The sequence below is a fragment of the Rhinolophus hipposideros genome (genome assembly GCF_964194185.1).
Source record: "Rhinolophus hipposideros genome assembly, chromosome: 21".
NCBI lineage: Eukaryota > Metazoa > Chordata > Mammalia > Chiroptera > Rhinolophidae > Rhinolophus > Rhinolophus hipposideros.
The window spans coordinates 12,884,774-12,906,436 of NC_138067.1; the positions used below are offsets into that span (position 1 = coordinate 12,884,774).

The 21,663-nt window shown below is 34.6% G+C and overlaps 1 protein-coding gene across 3 annotated transcripts in view; it reads right to left on the reverse strand.

Moving 5' to 3' along the window:
- The window catches only part of CDH8 (cadherin 8), a 323,156-nt gene that overhangs the window by 60,762 nt on the left and 240,731 nt on the right, over positions 1-21,663 (reverse strand). For all 3 annotated transcript variants that reach the window (XM_081032901.1, XM_081032903.1, XM_081032902.1), the window contains one exon: positions 4,429-4,550. In XM_081032901.1, coding sequence (XP_080889027.1) covers positions 4,429-4,550 — 122 coding nt within the window. The remainder of the gene's footprint in view (positions 1-4,428; positions 4,551-21,663) is intronic.

Genomic DNA, 21,663 nt, shown 5'->3' on the forward strand with positions numbered 1-21,663 from the left:
ACTTTTTCTTTAACCTGGACATAATTAACTTGATGCCAAGTAGTATATCTCAACTTCTATAAATAGTGATGAGGCTTAAATTATACTCCACTAGATTTATTTATAGTAACAGGGAAAGCTCCTTCCTGAAGGAAAAAGAGCGGAAGTAGTCTGTCGCCTAACTATTTAGTGCTCAAACAATAAACATCCTCTGAGACTAAACAAGAGACATTGACTCACATCTGGAAATACGTACACTTCCAGTTCAGTCCCTGCAACTGGAACAAATGATCATATTTCTGTATGTACGGAAAGCAAGAGGCTAGTAGCTGAAACAGAATCCTAGAAAGACCTTATGAAAGAGATAAGATATAGAATACAATTCTGGAAATCCCTCCAGACAGCTCTGGTCACTGAAGATCACTATTTCTCTTTCACATTTGGTCCCGGGTGTGGTGTTATCAGGCATACTGAAGGAAGACGCTAATTTCTCCACACCTGTTACCTGTCCCTCCACCCGTCCACCAGATTACCATCTCTTCAGACAGAACGTGTGTTATCCCCAGCTGACTCCTTTTCAGCACTTGATAGATATTTCCTGTCTCTGGTGGAACATGTCCTCTATGAGAGGGCTTTTCAGTAGGATAGCTCCATTTCCCTAATCTCTTCAGCCTCCTTTCCGCCTAGAGGATTTGAGGAATTTTCTCTCAGTTCTATCATTTCTAATTTTATTATGTGTTTGCCAGAGAGAAAAGCCTATGAGGGGAAAAGAACGATGTTTAAGGCATTGTTTGCCATGAAATCCCCAGTTCCAAGCCAAGTCCTGGCACGTAGTTTGTGTTCAATAAATATTTACTGACTAATCAAATCTGCCATCCTATAGACACATGAACTTTCAATCATATAGTCTGCTTTATAATCTTGAACTCCTCAGTCTATACTTTCATTTCTGCCTCGGCCATTAGAAAGGAATAAGTGGAGAACATCTTTTCCTTCTTCCTGTTAAACTGAGGGCCAACTAATCTGTAGATGACATTATCATATCATGATTGAACTAGAGACTAAAGACATACACCATCTTCTATCTTTTGACTTAAGATAAATTACCTATAACTATTGGAAATCAAATAAAGAAATAGAAGTAACTAGTAATCAGAAAATACCATATTAACATTTAGTTATGTAATGGAGGGATTATTTAAAATGATTCTAATCAAAAGAGATTCACATTGATTTCATATAATATGGACTGTGAACTATTTCTCTGTGTCATGGCTGGCTTTTACTCTAAGGGAATAAATTGAAGAAAATATCATCTTTCACTACAGCATCATGAGAAAGTGGTAGGAGCAGTTATGATTTGCAATTCGACTTTCAAAGTGAGCAAACGCCAATTTTAGCACAGATGTATCATGAACTGGAGATTTCCATCTAAAGAAAAGTAACCTCTCTTTTTCTTTTTTTTTCTTTTCTTTTCTCTTTTCTCTCTCTCTCTCTCTCTCTCTCTCTCTCTCTCTCTCTCTCTCTCTCTCTCTCTCTCTCCTTTTCCCCCTCCCTCCCTTCCTCCCTCTCTCTCTCCTTCCCTCACTCCTTTAATCCAGTGGAAGAATCAAGCACAACAGAATTATCTCTGTTCATGTTGACATTGGGTTTCATTTTGTGAGCTGTTTTGAAAACCTCTTGACAGAGACTACTCCAGTCCAGAAGTTTTTAGACTAGGTTTTCTTAACGTCTAGCCCTTGATTATTGCTAATGATCTCCAGCTGCACCTACTCCCATGAAGCTGACCCCCCTTTGAATTTAACCTTAAATCTGTACCTTCCAGGCAAATCAGACATTTCAAAGTCACCTGCACTCCTTTCTCTGGGGCTGTTGCAAAGCAGACATCAATTGTTGAAAAATATCGAGTGACTATAAATGCAGTGCTAATTCAGTGTTTGACATTTATTTTTTCATGAGTGTGTGATCATCTGATAATGAATATTCTAATTTCAAAGTGAGTCCATGGTTTGTGTGGTATTAGGAGTGATAACTCAAAATGTATCTATGTTGAACTTACATAAGTGAATATTAGTGTAGGTAACCAAGAGGAATTTTGGAAAACATCAACTATAAAAATGAGATACTGAAGCCATTAAAAGTGACCGAGGAATGCTGTAATGAATCAAACATGAGTTCTGACTAGCACAAAGGAATCAGAAAATTCAGGAGTTGTTTGAACAACTACATGTGTATAAACGAGCCAGCCATATGTCCAAAAATTATGCTGAACAACCAAAGATCTGATCTCTTCGCGTAAAAATGAACTCTAACAAACGTGCCTAAACAGATGCATTTGAGAATAAGCTAACGCAGTAGACACACACAACGTAAACATTTCTTCACGGGAGTCATTCATTTTGATTTGCAAAAATCATAAAACAAAGAATCAACTTTTCTTTTTTATTTTGATCTGGCATAGGAAAGGTGATGACATAATGCATTGTTCTTCCTAAGGATAAGATCTGCTGAAGAATCATTCAAACCTTGGAAATAGTCAAAATCCACCGGGTAAGACTCCAGATTCCTTGAGTTCCAAAGGCATGCATGTCAATATCATAAGTGAAGCTAATGTTGAATTTTTGGAAATATCAATGCCATTGACTCTCTAAACTTGTGTGATGAGTTCTGCATGAACGATGGAGATTCATTTAAATCCTCATAAACTTGATAGATTCTGTATAACTGAAAGCAGCTGGCTTATAAGTTTGTGATTGGCTGCATTAGCCCAGCAACAATATGGCTCAAACAACCATACCCTTGAAACTGACCTGCACATATTCTGTATATTTTTATCAAATTCTCTCTGCCAACTCAATCCACCAACTTAGCTAAATGATATTTACTGTCATACAATATATATATATATATATATATATATATATATATATATATATATATATATATATTATATAAATGAAAATGCTCAAAACATGATTGCTAGAGGGCAATTCCACATGATGAAATTAAGAAACATTTGAACTAATGTTAGAATGTTAAAACAAAAAGTATGTTACCGTGAAAGTTTAATGTTTTGTTTAAACAACATTTATGTTGCCTAGGTGCTTGAAATTAATCAGTTTTATTATTATACTTTTAACTTTGCTCTGTGTGTGTATCTTATTTCGGTACATGAAACAATGCTAATCCTTCAGATATATGAGCATAGTCCAGGGGAAAATGTGTATTGTTTTATAGGACAGTAACACATTGATTTATGTAATAATAATTACAAGTAGAGGGCTACAGTGCTATTCCTTTCTTTTGGTGGAAAAAAAAATTCTGACTCTTGTCAGGTAAACTGCTCGCTCGGCAAATAGTAAGTAATTTGAATTCCTAACACCCACATGAGGCACAATAATAGTTGGATCAACAACTCCAGTGTCGTGCTGTCAGCTGCTGTTTATTTAAATTAAAATGTCACCATCCAGAAATAAATTAGGAAGTTGAAAAACGATAAATATCTTAAACATACAGTACTTTGGCACCTTGTTAAAATAAATCTATTACATTTGTGTTTTTTAGAATTTTACACAGACTATTTCCATTTTGACATTCAGAGTATAGCAGGCTTTGTTTTTGTTTTTCTTGCTTATAACTCTTTTCCTTCTCCCTCACTCCCAATTTCTCTTCCCCCACCTTCCTTTCTTTCTTCTTTCTTTATCTCTGTCTCCCCACCCCTCCCTCTCCCTTTCCGTCTCTGTCTCTGTCTCTCTCTCTCTGTCTCTCTCTCTCTCTCTCTCTCTCTCTCTCTCTCTCTCTCTCTCTCTGTGTGTCTCTCTCTCTCTGTCTCTCTCTCTCTCTCTCTCTCTCTCTCTCTCTCTCTCTCTCTCTCTCTGTCTCTCTCTCCCCGTTGTCCCTATTTATGCTATATGAGACAGGTAGAAATAATTCCATTAATACACAATTTAGACATGCTATACTTGCCTGTCTAAAACATGTTGCTCATCTTATGTTTATCTAAAATATCTACCTTGTTACAGATTTTAAAATTTGCTTTGTACAACTGGCCACCCTGGGTTCCACGATTATTTGTTATTTCTGTGTTTGACATAAAACAAGCATGCCCCCCCCACCACACCCCATGGCCTTTCCCCTTGCTTCCTGTCATTGAAGATTAAATTTTTGGCCTCATCCCTCTAATACCTCCCCGAGATATTTTAAGAGAGTTATTTGGCTCTGGGCTCACAGTATAGCAGGGTACTCCGCTTCAAGAGCCAATTTGGTCCTAAGTAGAAGAAAATTAACATCTCAGAAAGAAAACCACTCCCTCTCTGCTCCCATTTAGGTGTTTTTTGCCTGTGACTTTCCAGCTCATAAATAATGCAAAAGCACAATATACGGCAGGTCAATCAAATATGAGACAGTTGTATACAAACACATGAGCATTAACAACATGGAGATATTTACTTGGCCGGGTTTTCCATTTTCACATAAAAATGCCTCATATTCGGATGCGAACTCAGGGGCGTTGTCATTGACATCCAGCACTTTAATAGCAACAGGCACTCGTGATATCTGACTGTGGTTCCCTATGGGAAGGAAAAAATAACATGAGCATCGAGGGTATTTCAGTTTAACGTGCAACTCAACTTTCTTCTTGAAAGCATGTGTGTCTGTTTCAACTTCATTTCATTAGGGTGTTTTCAACACGGTGATTAGAGAATCTGACCACTCAGTGAGGAAGAATAACAAGTGCTTAAATGTTTTTTTAAAAAGTGTAAATTATTATTCCAAACATCATTTGCTGGTGTTTAGCTTGATAAAAACCATCTCTGAATAATTAAAAAAAGCTGTCGTAGAAAGAAAGGTTTAGTATATTGATAAAGTCCATTAGACAAAAGAAAAAAAAAACGCTGTATGCAACACAGATTTGTTTATTTTGGGTAGAACACAACACATTTTTGCACTATCTTGCTTGACTGGCTATCTATTAAAGGTGAACATCAAAAACCCAGCAAAAGGCCTGAACCAAATCCATTGCTGAGAGGGTGTCCTTAACGATGATAAAAGGAATAATCTTAAAGATGGGAAATCATATCTTTTATGATTTTTTTTTTAAATTGACCTTGGGATCTTTGTGGATAAGATAAAGCCAAGTCATTTTAATATTGCTGTTTTCACAAAGATTTTCATCAGTGTAAACAGATAATAATCTTTTAATCTTTCCAGGTCAGCTCCAATAGCACAGAATTTAATACATAATCCTTAATCCCCAGGTCGTTAAATTTAAAGTTATATAAACACACACAAACACACACACACACACACACACACACACGCGTGTATGAAATCTGGTACATTAATACATTGTTGACAGGGGTCATGTGATGATTTTTCACTTGTAATAAAAACAGTACAGTTTGATTCTTACTGTACAATCTTTTGATCTCTCGTAAATTATACAGAACGCATTTGAGAGGGCCAGCTATTTATTTGTGTTTTTCTGGCACTGAACATTTACAAGCAAGCCAAGAGGTGGAAAGTATTTGACTTTTCAATGTAAAGAAACAGACTTTCATTTGATAGATCAAATCTTTTTTGACAATTGATTAAATTCAGACATCTAAAACCTTTAAATACTCATTTTGGTGGGGTTAAATACGAAAGTATTTCTAAAGCACACACCAAATGATCATAGCCTAGTTACAAATTTATAGTTGGTTTACCCCACTGGCAACACTACAAGATATAAATTTAGTTAACTCCATGGCTACTCTCCAATATTCTAATTTGATTAACTATGGATGGATGGTTATTATCCTATGGAATTCCAACCACCTCAGTAATGGAACATAACCTCACTTGCCAAAAATCAAGCCGAAGGCCGTAAGTGTGTAACCTGATATTTCCTCTTTCTTTTACTATCTGATGTCTAATAAATTAATTTATTCTTCAAAAAGGAAGTATGCATTTCTCAGGTTTCCATGGAAGGAGAAGTTTAAAAAAAGTGTAACTCGTGACCCTAAGATCAGGAATTTACATTTTATGCTTTATCTACTTGAATAAAGTAGATAAATATGGCATAAGGTATTTGAAACAAGATATGATTATATCCTTAAAGATTTATATCTCTTTTCTAGTCTGACCACAATCTGAAGAGCAGCAGCTGGAAAGTAAAAAGGAAGATAGTGTTTGCAGTAAACAATGTTTGGAGCTCCATCTTTCCTCCTACTGCCTACATGATCCTAAACAGATTATCTGACTTCATTTTATTCCTGAGGAAACTGAAACTCAAGAACTTAACATGTTGTTTACAGAATGATGATATTACATGAGAAAAATTAAAAGTACTAGGATAGTATTAGGCACCTAGTGAGAGGCGTTTCAGCCTTTACCTTTTGTAATTGTCAGCATTATCAGCACCACGCCTAAGGACTGTTTACTACGTGCCCCACAAGACATTTCACATAATCATATCTCATTTAGTCCTCACTGAAGAGCTACAAAGTAGGTAATGTGATTCCCAAATTTTAGATGAAGACTGATACTCAGAGAATCATATGCCTTTACTAAGATTACTCAGTTAAAAATTAACTCCAAGATGTAGTTTTGGCATTACAAACGACCATTTTCACGGTATTATATCAATGACATCCAACAAAATATATTTGATTTGTTTTTGCTTAAGGTAAGTAATCACTGTCATTTCCTCAAGAATGCTAATAGGCTTGTTTTAAATATTTATCTCAAGTTTCACCACTATTTGAATTTTGAGTCCAAATATCAAATACAAAGCTGGCTAAATCTAAAGGGTTGTACCATTACCAATATTCTCAGATTTTCATTAATACTGAGCAAGGCTCCCTGACAGACTGCACAGTTTAACTTCTGCATTTTTACTCATGGTACTATTTCACCCAAGCAGAGTCCCTTTAGTTGATGACTTTTATTTTGTAATTATCTATATTTCAACTCTAAGAACTATCATTTGTGTTTATATAATATTAATTCTTTCCATTCCACATCCTAGACCAACTCTTGTGCATATATAAACGATTATAGAAGCCTTCTATTATTACATGTGTTTTTGTCTTCAATTTCTCTAAACATTCAATTAATAAACCGCCAATGGTCAACAGAGACTTAATAAAGTACATATACATAATAGTGAATAATAAGCGCCTAATCTTGGAAAACTGCAAATACAAGGAGAAGCTATCACACTCCTTAAATGTGATTTTGCTCTGGAAGTGAAGAAAAGGCTAAACTTACTGAGTCAGATTCACTGACAATGGTTGATTGGGCCAAGTCTACTAAATATGATATTCTTTGTCTCTCTCTTTCTCATGCTGCATGCACACACACACACAGATACACACACACACACACACACACACACACACACACACCCTATAGGCAAACATGCATATATAGATTTTATTTTCAGTTTTGGCAAAAGGGTAATTATGCCAAGGCCCATGTTCTTAATTTTTCTCTTTTCTTTTCTTAATCTCACAATTACAACTGCATTTGTCTCTTAGATTTAGATGACCAGCCGATGTAAAACTGAAGCATATTAGATGGAGAAGCAACATGAGTTTTTTATTGGGACAACTTTCAACGCTACAATAATATATGATTTCTCATATGTAATATCCAGGACAAGGTGGTATTTAACTATCCAGGAGCCTAAATCCCTAGAAAAACACCATCTAATTTTTTTGTGAGAAGTAATGTGGGCCTGGGCGCTATCATGTAATACTATTAGGTCATAAATGCTACAGAATGTCCTTTAATTCTAATATTTAATTTGTTTCAGCAACTCTACAAGTAAATGCTTTATGTATAACGGACAATGGCTTTTTGTAAAGGATTGCATTTTCTACTTTGGAATGACGTATTAAATACTCAGAACCAAATTTGGAACCAGCTCTCATAGCTGCAAAAAAATCTCATAGTGTACATTTTATATATTGCGTTTAATCCCAGTTCAACATATTCATTTTTTATTTCTGATCTTTCTTATTCAAAGGTTCTCAAAAGGTATAAAACAGAAAAAGCTAACAATCTGATCAAATATACAGTTCAAAAGTGTCTTTCATGTTTAAAAACAAGTCTCGGGAGAGGAGGTGGGGGGAATAAACTACAGAATTACCTTGAACCAGTCTTTACATTTATTTAGAAGTTCCCCAGATAGGGGGTGGCCAGTTAGCTCACTTGGTTAGAGTGTGATGCTAATAACACCAAGGTTGACAGTTCAATCCCCAAATGGGCCACTGTGAGCTGTGCCCTCCTTAAAAAAAGCTAACAAATAAACAAATAAATAAATACAAATAAAAGATAAAAATAAAGACCTTAAAAAAAATCTCAATTTGACTAAACTCATGTCTTCCCATATAGTAATAGTTGAATTGGACACATTCATAGGTGTTTCCTTTTAATTTTATAGTTTATAGTCCATCTCATTAATAAAATAAATTAAAAGAAATAAAACCTAAACTGCATACCGTGACACTGAAAGTGATATGCTAGTAGAGTATGATGAGACAGAATTTCTGTAGCCTTAGTGGTTATGCAAAACATGCTGGGGGGTTTCTCCCACCTACCCAACAATGATATAATCCCTTCTGTTTCTAACTGTTGAGTTCCTTGCTACCTTCAAAGATTCAATCCAAGCTACATCTCTTCCCAAAAAAGCCCTTTAACGCATAATTCAGTTTTTTTCTTTTCTCTCTCTTTTTTTTTTAGAGTTGGGGCATGCTAGCATAAGGAACTCCATAGACTGCCCCCCTCTCCAAAGATGGTAAAAATTTATTTATTTATTTTATATTCTTATTTTTAAATTTTTAATTAATTAATTTATTTATTGGGGTGACAATTGTTAATGAAATTACATAATTTCAGGTGTACAATTCTGTATTACATCATCTATAAATCCCATTGTGTGTTCACCACCCACAGTCAGTTCTCCTTCCATCACCATATATTTGATCCCCCTTACCCTCATCTCCCACCCCCCAACCCCCTTACCCTCTGGTAACTACTAAACTATTGTCTGTGTCTATGAGTTTTTGTTTCTCATTTGTTTGTCTTGTTCTTTTGTTGTTTTTGGTTTATACACCACATATCAGTGAAATCATAGGGTTCTCTGCTTTTTCTGTCTGACTTATTTCGCTTAGCATTATACTCTCAAGATCCATCCATATTGTCACAAATGTTCCTATATCATCTTTCCTTAACGCCGAATAATATTCCATTGTGTATATATACCCCAACTTCTTTATCCATTCATCTATCGAAGGACATTTTGGTTGTTTCCATGTCTTGGCCACTGTAATCAAAGCTGCAATGAACATTGGAGCACACGTGTCTTTATGTATAAATGATTTCAAATTCTTTGGGTAGATACCCAGGAGAGGGATTGCTGGGTCATATGGTAATTCTATTTGTAATTTCTTGAGGAACCTCCACACTGCCTTCTATAGCGGCTGCACCAGTCTGCATTCCCACCAACAAAAAAAAGTTAAAAAGTCCATGAAAAAGGTCCTCAGGGCATACAGAAAAAAACAAACCAAAAACATCAGAAGCGAGTTTGTGGTATTTGAACCAAGACGGGTTGACTGTCACCACCCTCACAGTTCAGTGGGATTGGGAACAGCCTCCAGAACAACACAACCAAGAATGCAGGGTCCCTCTCTCCCAAGCTGTTAGTTGAGGGCTATCGACTCAGGGAGGGCAGGATGTTAGCATTTCTCATCCTGCCCAGATACCTGTTGCTGAGTCTCAACTAAGTCCTGGGCAACAGTAGGCGGGAGCTACTTTCTTCCACCCAGTCCCTCCTTATTGGGCACCATTTCACTGGGAACCCTGGGGCCCTGATCATCCTTGCCATGGCTCCTTAGGGGGAGGTTTCATGCTGAGAGAGGAACCAAGAAGACTGAGGCCACTGCCTCCCCCTCCACAGGACACTCAGCTCCTAAAGCAGAAGTGTCACTTAGAAAGACTCTCCAGAGCTATGGCTCAGGTGTTATGTCCGGGGGTAGGCGGAAGAAGCATAAAGCAGAGAACTCGGAATCTCTTATAAAGGAACTGACTTAATTTGCAAAGGAATGTGGAGAAGTCCAAGCCTCCTGATGATCTCAAAAGTGGAGGTTGCTGGGAAAGACAGATGGGAGAAGCTGGGTAGATCTGGTAAACAGATTCATTGGAGATCAGAGGCTCAACTGTAGGCCAACCAGCGGCCAGAGAGAATCAGGCAGACTCCGCTGAGAGAAGCCAAGGCTTTCCTTGACTGAGGCTGCACACCTCCAGTCTCTTCTTTGATCATCACAGACTGTCTCCTCCTCTTCCCGTATGTCCTACTCTTCTAAGAACACTTGTTATTAGATTCAGGGCCTACCTAGTTAATTTGGAATGATTTCACCTTAACATCCTTAACTTAATTACATCTGCAAATACCCCTTTGCAAATGTCATGTTCACACAGGTTCCTGGGGTTAGGACCCGAATGTATATTTTGGGGGACCGCCATTCAACCCACTGCATTCCCTCTTCCCAAAAGCTAGGACCTTTGTGACTGAATAAAACGATACTATCACAAAACTACTCTTATCTTAGAAATTAAGGATATCTAAAATTAATTTAGCTGTATAAGCTCTCTGAATTCATTTTTCAAAATGTTATAAGATATAAGCTCAAGGAGGTTTAAATTATAACGCCCTGAGAATTTTGATAATACCCTTTTGTCATTCATTTTTCTCATCATTCTTCTCTTTGGTTGTTCAATAACTATAATATTTACATCTGCATTCCCAGTTACTTATACAAAACTCCTATCATCAACGAAATCTACAGTACTCAAGGAAATACCACAGGATAATGGCTTGTTTATACCCTCATCTATAGTACATATTATTCTTTTACAAAATGCTGTGAAAAAATACAGGAAAGAGAGACATTTTCCTATAGTCACAGAACATGTTTAAAAGAGGGGAATGGACTTTGAATTAGCTTTAAATAATGAGTAGAAATATCCTAGATAAAAACGGTGGACAAACCATTCTGACAGAGCCAGATACATGTAATAAGGCCTAAACGCCTGGAAACCATGCCATGACCAAAATAATCAGTAGCTCCAATGGTAGGAGAATCCAAAGAAGTGGCTGGTAATGCTGACCTCAGGACAGAAAGTTGAGGCCAAATCAGGAGGAGTCTTCTTTTATATGCTAATGAGTATAAGCTACATCATGTGATCATTGGCAAGCCATTGAAATTTTTTCTTGAAATTTAAAAGTTTAAGTTAGCAATAAAACAGATTGAAAAGAAAAATTGTGGTTCATTTTATTTTGTTTTCCTAAGTATATGAATGTCCCAGAAATTTATTATGAGTATTTCTTGACACTGCTAAAAAAAAAAAAAAGGAGAAAAGCAATAAAATAAACAACTAGTACCTCATGTCTTCAAAACATCCCCCAAATGTGTTATTATTATCTATATTAAATGAACATGTATTATTAAAATAATTGCAACTTATCATAATTTTCAACACAAGTGTCATATTTAAATGCTGGAAGTTCACTTTTATCTCAATTAATGAAATGATTGCAGTTCACATTTTAAAGATATTATAGAGCAATAAAATTAATTAGATAAACTTCTAAGAAAATTATTCATGTCCTTTGTGACTGGCCCCAAAATGTTTGCCTTTCATCTGATACACAAACATTAAATATAAAGATATTATAATTAGAAACTTGATTAGCATTCACTAAAGATTCATTTTCTACACAGAAGAGATGTGACAAAGTGGTCTAGAAGGAAAAGCCCATTTCGATTGGCCACGAAAGTCAGATTGTTTTCACATAAGATGAAAGAAAAGGCTGAAATGGCACCTAGTATAAACATCTCCTTGACTGCAACCATTTGAATCATAGTGACTTCCTGTCACCTCTCTGTCACATAGCCTTATAAATTGCCCATTAGTTTTGCCCTTTTATAATAAAAGGTAATGGAACACTGCCAAGCCTAAGTTACTAGGGAATTTTGCTTCTAACTAGTTTCCATGAGCTGCTGTTTCTTCAGGCATCGATTGAAATAAACAGACTCTCCTTTTCAGACTAGAAGAGAGAAAAAATGACTCGACAAATTTAGATATACTGGTGAGGCTCAATAAATAATTCTTGAGCCTTCTACAAGCAGAAGGGTAGAAGCCATGAGCAGTAAATTACAGTCAACAGGGGAATGCAAAATAAGAGAATTTATAATTGAATAGGGGATGGAGGTACAGTGGAAGTTTATAAAATAGGAAGATGTGAACTGAATATATGATAGAACAGACTGCAATTTAGTACATTTAAAATAAAACTGATGAGAATTTGGAAGATCTTGGAAAATAATTTCAGTAGTGGATTTAGGCTCTGTAGTGACTAAAGATAAAACTTGTTGAGGTACATTTTACCCATAAATGGTGTGATAATTTCTAAATCACTATGGTAATTTACCAATCCGTAGATATTTAGCATAGTATTACAAGTTAGAATGTAATTCACCAATGGACACCAGCAGGGTAGAAATGCTACTAGGGATATTTTTGACAGGGTTTTCTCTTTGCAGTATTGTTTTTATGCATTACCCTTTCACTCTCATGACAACTGCATTGCTGCCTTGGTTCAAAGAGAGTCTTTTGACCCACTCAGATACATACCAAGAAATTTATGCCTTCTGCTGTGCATAAAGGGAAGCGTCAACAACTAGGATTTTAATCATTTTTGATTACTATCGGATTGTGAAAATTCCAGCAAGCCAGACTCTAAAGAAGAGTCACTCTATTTCCCTCCTTAAAATCTCAGTCATATTACAATGAAATGGTAATACGTGGTTTAGAATGAAATTAGAACTTTGAACAGAGGGGGGCTTTAGTGTCAACTGAGCAAAGTTTTTAAGTCATAGCTTTTCTATTAACTAAATAGTAACTCTCTTAAGAAAGAGAGAAAAATGCTTTCACTCACTGAGGAAGTTGTGAATTTAGACATGTTTGAAAATGCCTTAAACTCGCTGGAGAAAATGACTCTTAAAGGACAACTTGGGTTAAGTCCTTATTGACCCCTGTCATTTTTCTCTACTGATGACTAAAAAGCACGCTCTCTGGCTACACTGTTTTCAAATGCTCTCTAAATGGGGAGAAAATGTAAGTCTCTTATTTATTACATTCATCTCAGTGAACTTGGAAATAGTGGAGTCCTACAGAATCACTTGGCAAGCCCTACGCTCAGCTTTTTCCTACATATCAGCAATGACCCCTCAGTATCTTTTCTCGAACTCACAAAAGTCAAAGGCCTGGAAAGTAAGGTTGGCACATTTATGGTTGTAAAATTTTGACCCTAGGTGAAAAAGCTTTAGAGCCATCGAGGTGAGAACTGACTTGATGAACCTCTTAGATGCTATATTTTTACTAAATGGAAAATTTTAACAATTACATTCTAAGTAAAGGGAATCTATAAATACATATATACATACAAAGGCAGTTTATAAATGAAAAATTAGTACTAATGAGAATGGAAGTACTGTATTTTGAAATTTTTCTATTAATATGTTGTGTAACATTACCTACTTTTAATTCTTCATGTATGATTACAAATTCGTTGTTTTTCTGTTCTCTATATTCTTTTTTGTTTTGTTTTGTTGTGTGTATGTGTATAAAAAAAAGGGCAGACAATTAAGTTCATGAACTCATCCTAGAAAAAGTGCTACATACCTCACTGCTGAGTATCACTATGGTCACCTTCGAAGTACTCCCCGTGGGAAGCTATGCACAGACACCAGGACCTAGTCCACCCTTCAGAGCAATTTTGGAACTCTTTTTCTGGAAAGGCCATCAGAGCTGTCGTCATATTACCCTTGATGTCCTGAATGTCATCAAAATGTCTTCCTTTCCATGTTTCCTTTATCTTCAGGTAAAGAAAGAAGTCATTGGGGACCAAATCAGGGGAGTAGGGAGGGTGTTCCAATGCAGTTATTTGTTTACTGGCTAAAAACTCCCTCACAGACAGTGCCGTGTGAGCTGGTGCATTGACATGATACAAGAGCCATGAATTGTTGGAGAAAAATTCAGGTTATCTAACTTTTTCACACAGCCTTTTCAGCACTTCCAAATAGTAAACTTGGTTAACTGGTTGTCCAGTCGGTACAAATTCATAATGAATAATCCCTCTGATATCAAAAAAGGTTAGCAACATCGTTGCAACAAGTTCGAAACCTTAATTGTCAGACCTCGTGTGCAGGTATTTTTCATTTGTTTGTTTTGTTTAAGGTATGCCTCTCCATTCTACTGTGTATTGCTTTTGTTGAATTTGTGACTGTAACATGTTGACACCCTCTTCACAGCCCAACTTCATGTTTATATTTTTCTTACACATCTCATCTTTCTCCATACTATCAGAGGTAAGGAAATGAAAGTCTATAATTAACTTATTATTCCTCATGTCCCCTTTGGTAATCTAAGTATTCTTAGCAATATTTCTAATTCTACTCTGTCAACAAATTGCATTCTGTTTATTATTAAATCCTTGGTGTTTTTTTTTTACCCTATTACAAATAGGATGGATTCAAGATTACTTGAACTAAATTTTTTGAGATTATTTTTATAACAATTCAATTTAAACCCCTTATATATTGGAACATTAATTAGGGAGACTCAAACTCTCTGAGAAATTAATGTATAGATTTATCTAATATTTGGTTTAAGTGTTCATTCAATACCAGCTTACAGTAAAAAATGTGCCCATAATACATACATGCACACAAATACACACACAGTTTATTAGGGAAGAAAACTAGTATTGTAAACTGTCCAGCATGTATTGCATTCTTTGTTATATATCTTTTTGGGATTTGTTGGGTTACCGTGATTGTTTTTTTTTTTTTTTTCTCAAATGAGAATGTGATTTCAGGGTATGGGCTGAAATCAATTTATAGGAGTTATATATCATAGTAGGTAGCAAAGAAGTATCATTTTGTGAACATCCAATGAACAATGAACCCAAATAAAGGTGTTATATAGACTCTTGTCTGTCTGCCAATATTCACTCAAAGTCAGGAAGTGGTAATGCTGAAATATGAATCCAGGGAAGGTTGACCAAGTAAAGAAATACAGAAATAAAGAGACAAACAAAACAAAACAAAAACAAAATCCCACAGGCTGTCTTTAGCATAGCACTTGAAAAGCATAGTCTTAAAAATATCATAAATTGAATACTGAGATTCCTTTGGAATCACTTCCGAAACAATTCAACACCGCAATAAAATAGTAAACATCAAAAGAAAGGTTAGATGATTCTGGTAACATTCATTTTCTATTAGTGAATTTATATTTAGAAATACAATCATCATAATTTAAATTCTTGGGGTGACTCCCTTAAAATATTTTACACGAGGTCAACTTTTGTATTGGAAGCAAACCATGCAAAAAATAAAGTGCATAAATCTTAAGGTTTTATTCCAGTGTATTTTTATAAAATGATCAACCATGTAAGCACCACCCGGATCAAAACATCTAACACAACCAGCATCCCCAAAAATTTCCTATGTACCCATCCTCTGTCCTTACGCCCCTCAAGGTGACCTCTACTCTGTTTCTTAGACTATATTAGTTTGTCTTTTTTTTAGAACATTATAAAAATTGAATTAATATAATGTACACACTTTTGTATCTAAATTCTTTAGATCACTATAATATTTGAAAGTTCATTCATATGGTTGCATACAGCTATAGTTCCTTCTTTTCCATTGTTTGGGAAATGATTTTATTGTATACATATATCACAATTTATCCTCTTACTGACAGAAATTTGGGTTGTTTTAGTTTCATATTATTCTGAAAAGTGCTACCATAACTATTTAGAGTGTTTCTTTGGGTGAACAAATATATACAGTTAAGTATGTCACACACTTACGAATATAGCGAAAGAGTATAGGCTAAGCATCCATTCAGCCTTATTGTGTGTTTGCAAACATTTTTCTAAGGTGGATGTACCATTTTAGACTCTGACCAGCAATGTACAAAGTTCACGTTGCCACACATGTTCAACAAGCCGGTGATGTAGTACTCATTTTTAATTTTAGCCTTTGTAGAGGTATGTCGTAGCATTTCAGGTAAATATTAATTTGCAATATCCTGATGATTTGATGCTAAGAACCTATGATGCTTACTGGCCACTTGGATATTTTCCTTAGTGAAGTACCTTTTTAAGTTTTTGCCATTTTTAAAATTGGGTTGTCTATGCTTTCCGAATTGGTATGCCTATTATATATTAAGGATATAAGTCCTTTGCTGGTTGTGGGTATCGCAATATCTTCTCCCCTCCTGTGGCTTGATTTTTCACTCTCGTAGTAGTATGTTTTGATGAATGCAAAGTGTTAATATCATAAATTGCCTTTGCTTTTATTAACTTTAATGCTTTCTGCATCTTATTTATTAATAATTTGCCTAATACGAAATTTGAAAATTCTGTTATCTTTTATAAGGTATGCTATTTTATTTTTCACATTTACATGTCTGATCTAGCTGAAGATTGCTAATATTGATGGCCTGAGTTAGAGGTCAGTGTTCAGTTTATCTACTCGTAGATAGTTAATTCACAATCAATGCAGTTGCAAGTTCATCTCTAGTATCTCTGTCATAAATTGGTCAAGTAGTTAAACACAGGCCTGTTTCTGGAATTTTCTGTTCCATTGGTCTATTTTTCTATCTTTACCCTTATACAACCTTCTCTTAACTCTATATTTATAATATTAGGTTGATACAAAAGTAATTGCGGGTTTTGCAATTATTTTTAACCTTTTAAACGGCAATTACTTTTGCACCAACCTAATAAACCTTCACATAGTGCAATTATAAGTATGATAAGATCAACACTTTATTTTTCTTTTAAATATTTCATTACTTTTCCCTTTAAATTTCTATGCGCATTTTAGTATTACTTGCCAAATTGTGTATGTGTGTGGGGGGGCACACGCACGTGCGCGTACACACAAACACACACACACACAGCCATTGGAATTCTGATGGATATTGAAAAGACTCTACAAATAAATTTTAAAAGAATTGACATCTTTTACACTCGAGTCTCCAAATAGTGAACTTTACATATACTTCAGTTGCTTAGTTCTTCTTTAATTTCTCTCAGTAATATTTTGTAGTTTACTTTTTAGATGTCTTGCACGTCACTCATTAGATTTTACAATTTAATTGAAGTCTCTTTACTATTATAAGTGTATTTCTGAGTATTGCTAGAAAATAAAAATCTGATTATTTTATAATAATTCTAACAATTATGCAAACTATTATTTGTGACAGTTGAACTGCAGTTTGTCTTTTCATTTTTATGTACTCAACCATGTAGTGTGTGAAAGTGACAACTTTATTTTTCCCTTTCCAATATTTATACTTTTATTTCTTACTTGTATCCTATTGTACTGGCTAAAACCTTCAGTATAATTGAATAAAAGTAGCAATAGTAGACAACCGTATCTCATTTCCAAGTTCAGGGAGAAAGCTTTCAATATTTTACCATCAGGTCTGATATTTGCTACTTTTTATCAGATTAAGTTCTCTTGCATTTTTAGTGTGCAAAGAGCTTTTTACAAACAGAGATGAATATATAGCCTTGTGTGGATCTGTTGAAATTGATCTCATGTTTATTCTTTTAATATTTTAATTTATATTAATAGATTTTCAAATGTTATAACATGTCCCGGTGTTCACTGGCTGCAATATTATGTTTTTATTTTGGTGGTTTTGATTTGCTAACACGCTACCTAGGATTTTGTTTATGAGAAGCAGGCTGTTAATTCTCCTTTCTTATAATATTCTTGCCAGGTTTTAGCTTTAAGATTCCTCTGGCTTCCTGACATAAGGTGGAAAATGTTCCCTCTTCTTCTTCTCTTAACAAAGTTTGTGACAGGTTCACATGGGCATGACAATTTATACGTTAAGAGTTAGTAATTATGGATTCAATTTATTTCATAGGAAAAGTGATAGACATATTGTTTTCTTTTGCTTATTTATAACAGTTTGAAAAGACCGCATTTTTTGACTTAGCCTATTTCATATATATTTTAAACCTCATTGGCATAAATGTGTTCATAATATCCAATTGTTATCCTTTTAATATCTATAGAATCTGTAATGTGTCACTCATCATTTCTGATATTGATAACGGGTACCTTTTATATTTTTTTCTTGCAATTTTATCAACTCTACTCATCTTTGCAAATAAACAGCTTTTGGCTTTGTTAAATTTCAACATTGTACGTTTGTTTAAATTTTATTAAATTTTTCTATTTCCTATATTTATCTTCCCCTATCTACTAGTTTTTAATTTTCTGTTCATTTAGTCCTTTTGAAGTGAATTCTTACATTATTGATATTTAACATTTTTTCTTTTCTGATGCAGACTTTCAAGGCTAATTTCCCTCTAGGCACTGTGTTACTTACTGTATTCCATGTCATTATTTTATCATTTATTTTTAAAATGTGTTAATTCCCTTTGTGATCTTATTCTGTCTTTCATGGATTATTAAGAGGTGTATGGCTTAATTTCTAATGGGGATAATTTCTTTTTTTCTTCTTTTTTCTTTTCTTTCTAGTTTTATTCCCTGTGTTAAGAAAGCATACTCTGCATATTTTCGAGACTCACTTTATGGCCTACTTTTGGCCATTCAGGGTATATGTTTCAAGTGTGTTCGATGAGAATGATTTTTCCCTAATTTTTGAGTGTAGTGTTCTATACATTTCAATTAGGTAAGTTTACTAATTATGATATTCAAACACTTTCTACGCTTACTAATTTTTTTTGTCTAGTTATTTTGTCAAGTATTGAATTCCATTTCTCCCTTTGCTTCTGTCAATTTTTTACTTTTTATATCCGGCAAACATTATTTGGCACACACTAATTTAAGATTTTTATATCTTAGTCCTGAGTTTAATCATTTATCATTACGAAATTTTTCTTTTGGGAGTAATATACTTTTCTCCACTGTCTACAGTTGAACTACTTTATTTTGCCTTGAATTGGCACAGATATTTTTTCAATCCTTTCAGTTTTTACGTGTCCTTATATTTAAGGTTGATCTCCGATAACAAACATGATTTGAAAACTGTTTTGTAGTCTGAAAATGTCTGTTAATTGAAGTATGTAGTTTATTTACATTTAACATGATTGTTACTATGTCCGATTTTCATTTCTTATTGTATTTTTAAAATTTCTTCATCAATTCTTTCTTAGTTTTGCTCCTTTCTATCTTCTTTTTGATTAATGAGTTTGAATTATTTCATTTTCCCTATTAGCCTATTAGTTATATAGACTTATATTAATAGTATTTTAGTGGTAACCTTACTACCATATGTATATGTGTGTCCTTGACTTATTAGAATATAATTTATCTAATGTTCCAAACATTTTATGTGCAATGCAGGGATGTTTACAATGCGTTAATTGTTTATGCCAATCTGTTACACCCTTCCTGTATCTGGGTTTTAATTTGAGGTATCATCTTCCTTCATATAATAAGGTTTGATTGTCTCTTCAAAGGAAGATATGCATAGAGAGATCACCTTGGTACTATCAAGACTTAATTTCAGAATTTGTAAGGGGTGATTTAATTTCTGGTTTTCCCTACTTCTAGAGTCCACCCTGTCTGTTAAATTGTTAAAATATTTGTTTCATTTTTGAGCCTCTTATAGCACATACTATTTGACAGGTTTCAAATCTTCTTACTCCTGTACATTTTAAGATTCGGTAAGTGCATTATGGGAAAAAGACACTATAATGCTCTGATATCTTCTCATCAATTACCTCCTCACTATAGACTTGAGCCCTCAATTTCTGGACACCTTGGTGGCCACGAAGCACAACTCTTGTCTCTACAGTCCCATAAGGCCATCATACACTCCAGATCTCTGATTCATGCTTGGTTTCTACGCACTGTGAGTTCCATCAGTTAAAGCCTTGAAGGGAATGAGCAGTGCTAAATTTAGGAGTCACCTCAATTTCCTTCCTTTCTCCGGTATCTTGGCTTCTAAAGTACTGGCTGCCTTCAACTACTGTTTTTTTTTTTTTTTCTCCCCTACTTTTATAGTTATTTCTCAGTTGGAGAGTAAGTCAGATATAAATTGCCATCATAGAAATAAGAAAAATACTTAATTATTCCCCTATCACATTGTGGTATAATGTGTTTATTATTTCCCCAAGAAAAGTAAACTGTACATCATCTTGCATTGGGTGAATAATAAACAAAATATTACTATAAATGACCCTCATCCTCCCTGAGTTAGAGCCTGGCAGCATACATGTCTGGTAATTAAGATCGTGTTATCTCTAGTTAATGCTGTGAGTACAAAGCCAAATGGATCTCTTGAGACTGCCTTTTCTCAGTCTATGCTTTGGCCACAATAAATTCTTCATTTATTGTGACTGTGGACCAAGATATATTCCACACTGAGTTAAAAAAAAAAACACACAACTAATACATAATTCAAGATAAATGATTAGCAGAGGTGGTAGAAATGACTGCAGTGAAATCCACCACCTCGGAGTCAAGTACATGATAATAAAATGGATAATGTTGATTTACTCCCAGAAGTTAATATTAAATGGCTTGAATATATGTGAATGTAAACATAGATATGCATAGTTACGTCTATCCATCACTACTTCTGCCAACTACATTTGTACCCGCAAAACCATCTGTCTATCAAGGTATAGCAGAAAGGTAAAGAGACACAGGGTTTTATGTACTCTTTCAATAAAACAAAAAAGATATATTGGGTGAAATATGTAAATCTATAAGTAATAGGAAGCACTCAGCTTTTTTTTTTAATAATTGCATTTGCAGAGACAATGCAGAGCACCTATTCACAACGGCATTGTGTAGCTCAGAATGTCTAAATCTTTTTCTCTCTCCCTAGTTACAGGTAAAAATTAGGTGTTAGCTGCACAAAACTCGCTTTTAAAATATGTACTCTATTAAAGGAAGGTTAATAAACACTTCATGGACCTAGTAAATATATCACGCAAATTTGCAGCGTAGAACAACAGAGATGCTGACAGGGACACAAAGTGTCAGGCTTATTTCAAAACATTATGAGAAAGTGAGAGAACATAGACCAGTACTGGGATCCTCAGTGTTGTTAGAAAAATAATTGCAACTCATGATGAAAAAGAAAAAGTACTAGAGGTTTTTGTTTGTTTGTTTTAGTTTTTCCTGAATTTATAGAGATGGCAAAAGGCCTTGTATGCTACTAGAAATACCTTAATTCCTAAAAAAAATAAATAAAAAGAAAGTCAAAGACAAAAAAGAAAGGTGATTTTTCCTTAATACATTAGGAAAACAAACAAACAAACAAACAAACAAACAAAAAAGACAGGAGAAATGCATCGCAAGCAAAATTCTAAATTCTGTTGTTGGCATCTGCATTTTTGTTTTTACATATAATCCACTTATTTGTGGTAGTCTCCTTCATGACGTGGCCTGACATGACTAGGGCAGGTCTTGGAACAAAGTAAGAAGTAACCTAATTTATCTGCACATATTGACCCATTCCTCTTAAAACATTAATCATTTTGATGTAGATTTTCTTCATCAAGGTATTGGAATCAATCTGCTGAGAATGAACTACTTTAGTTAGCTGTTTTTTAGCCCTACT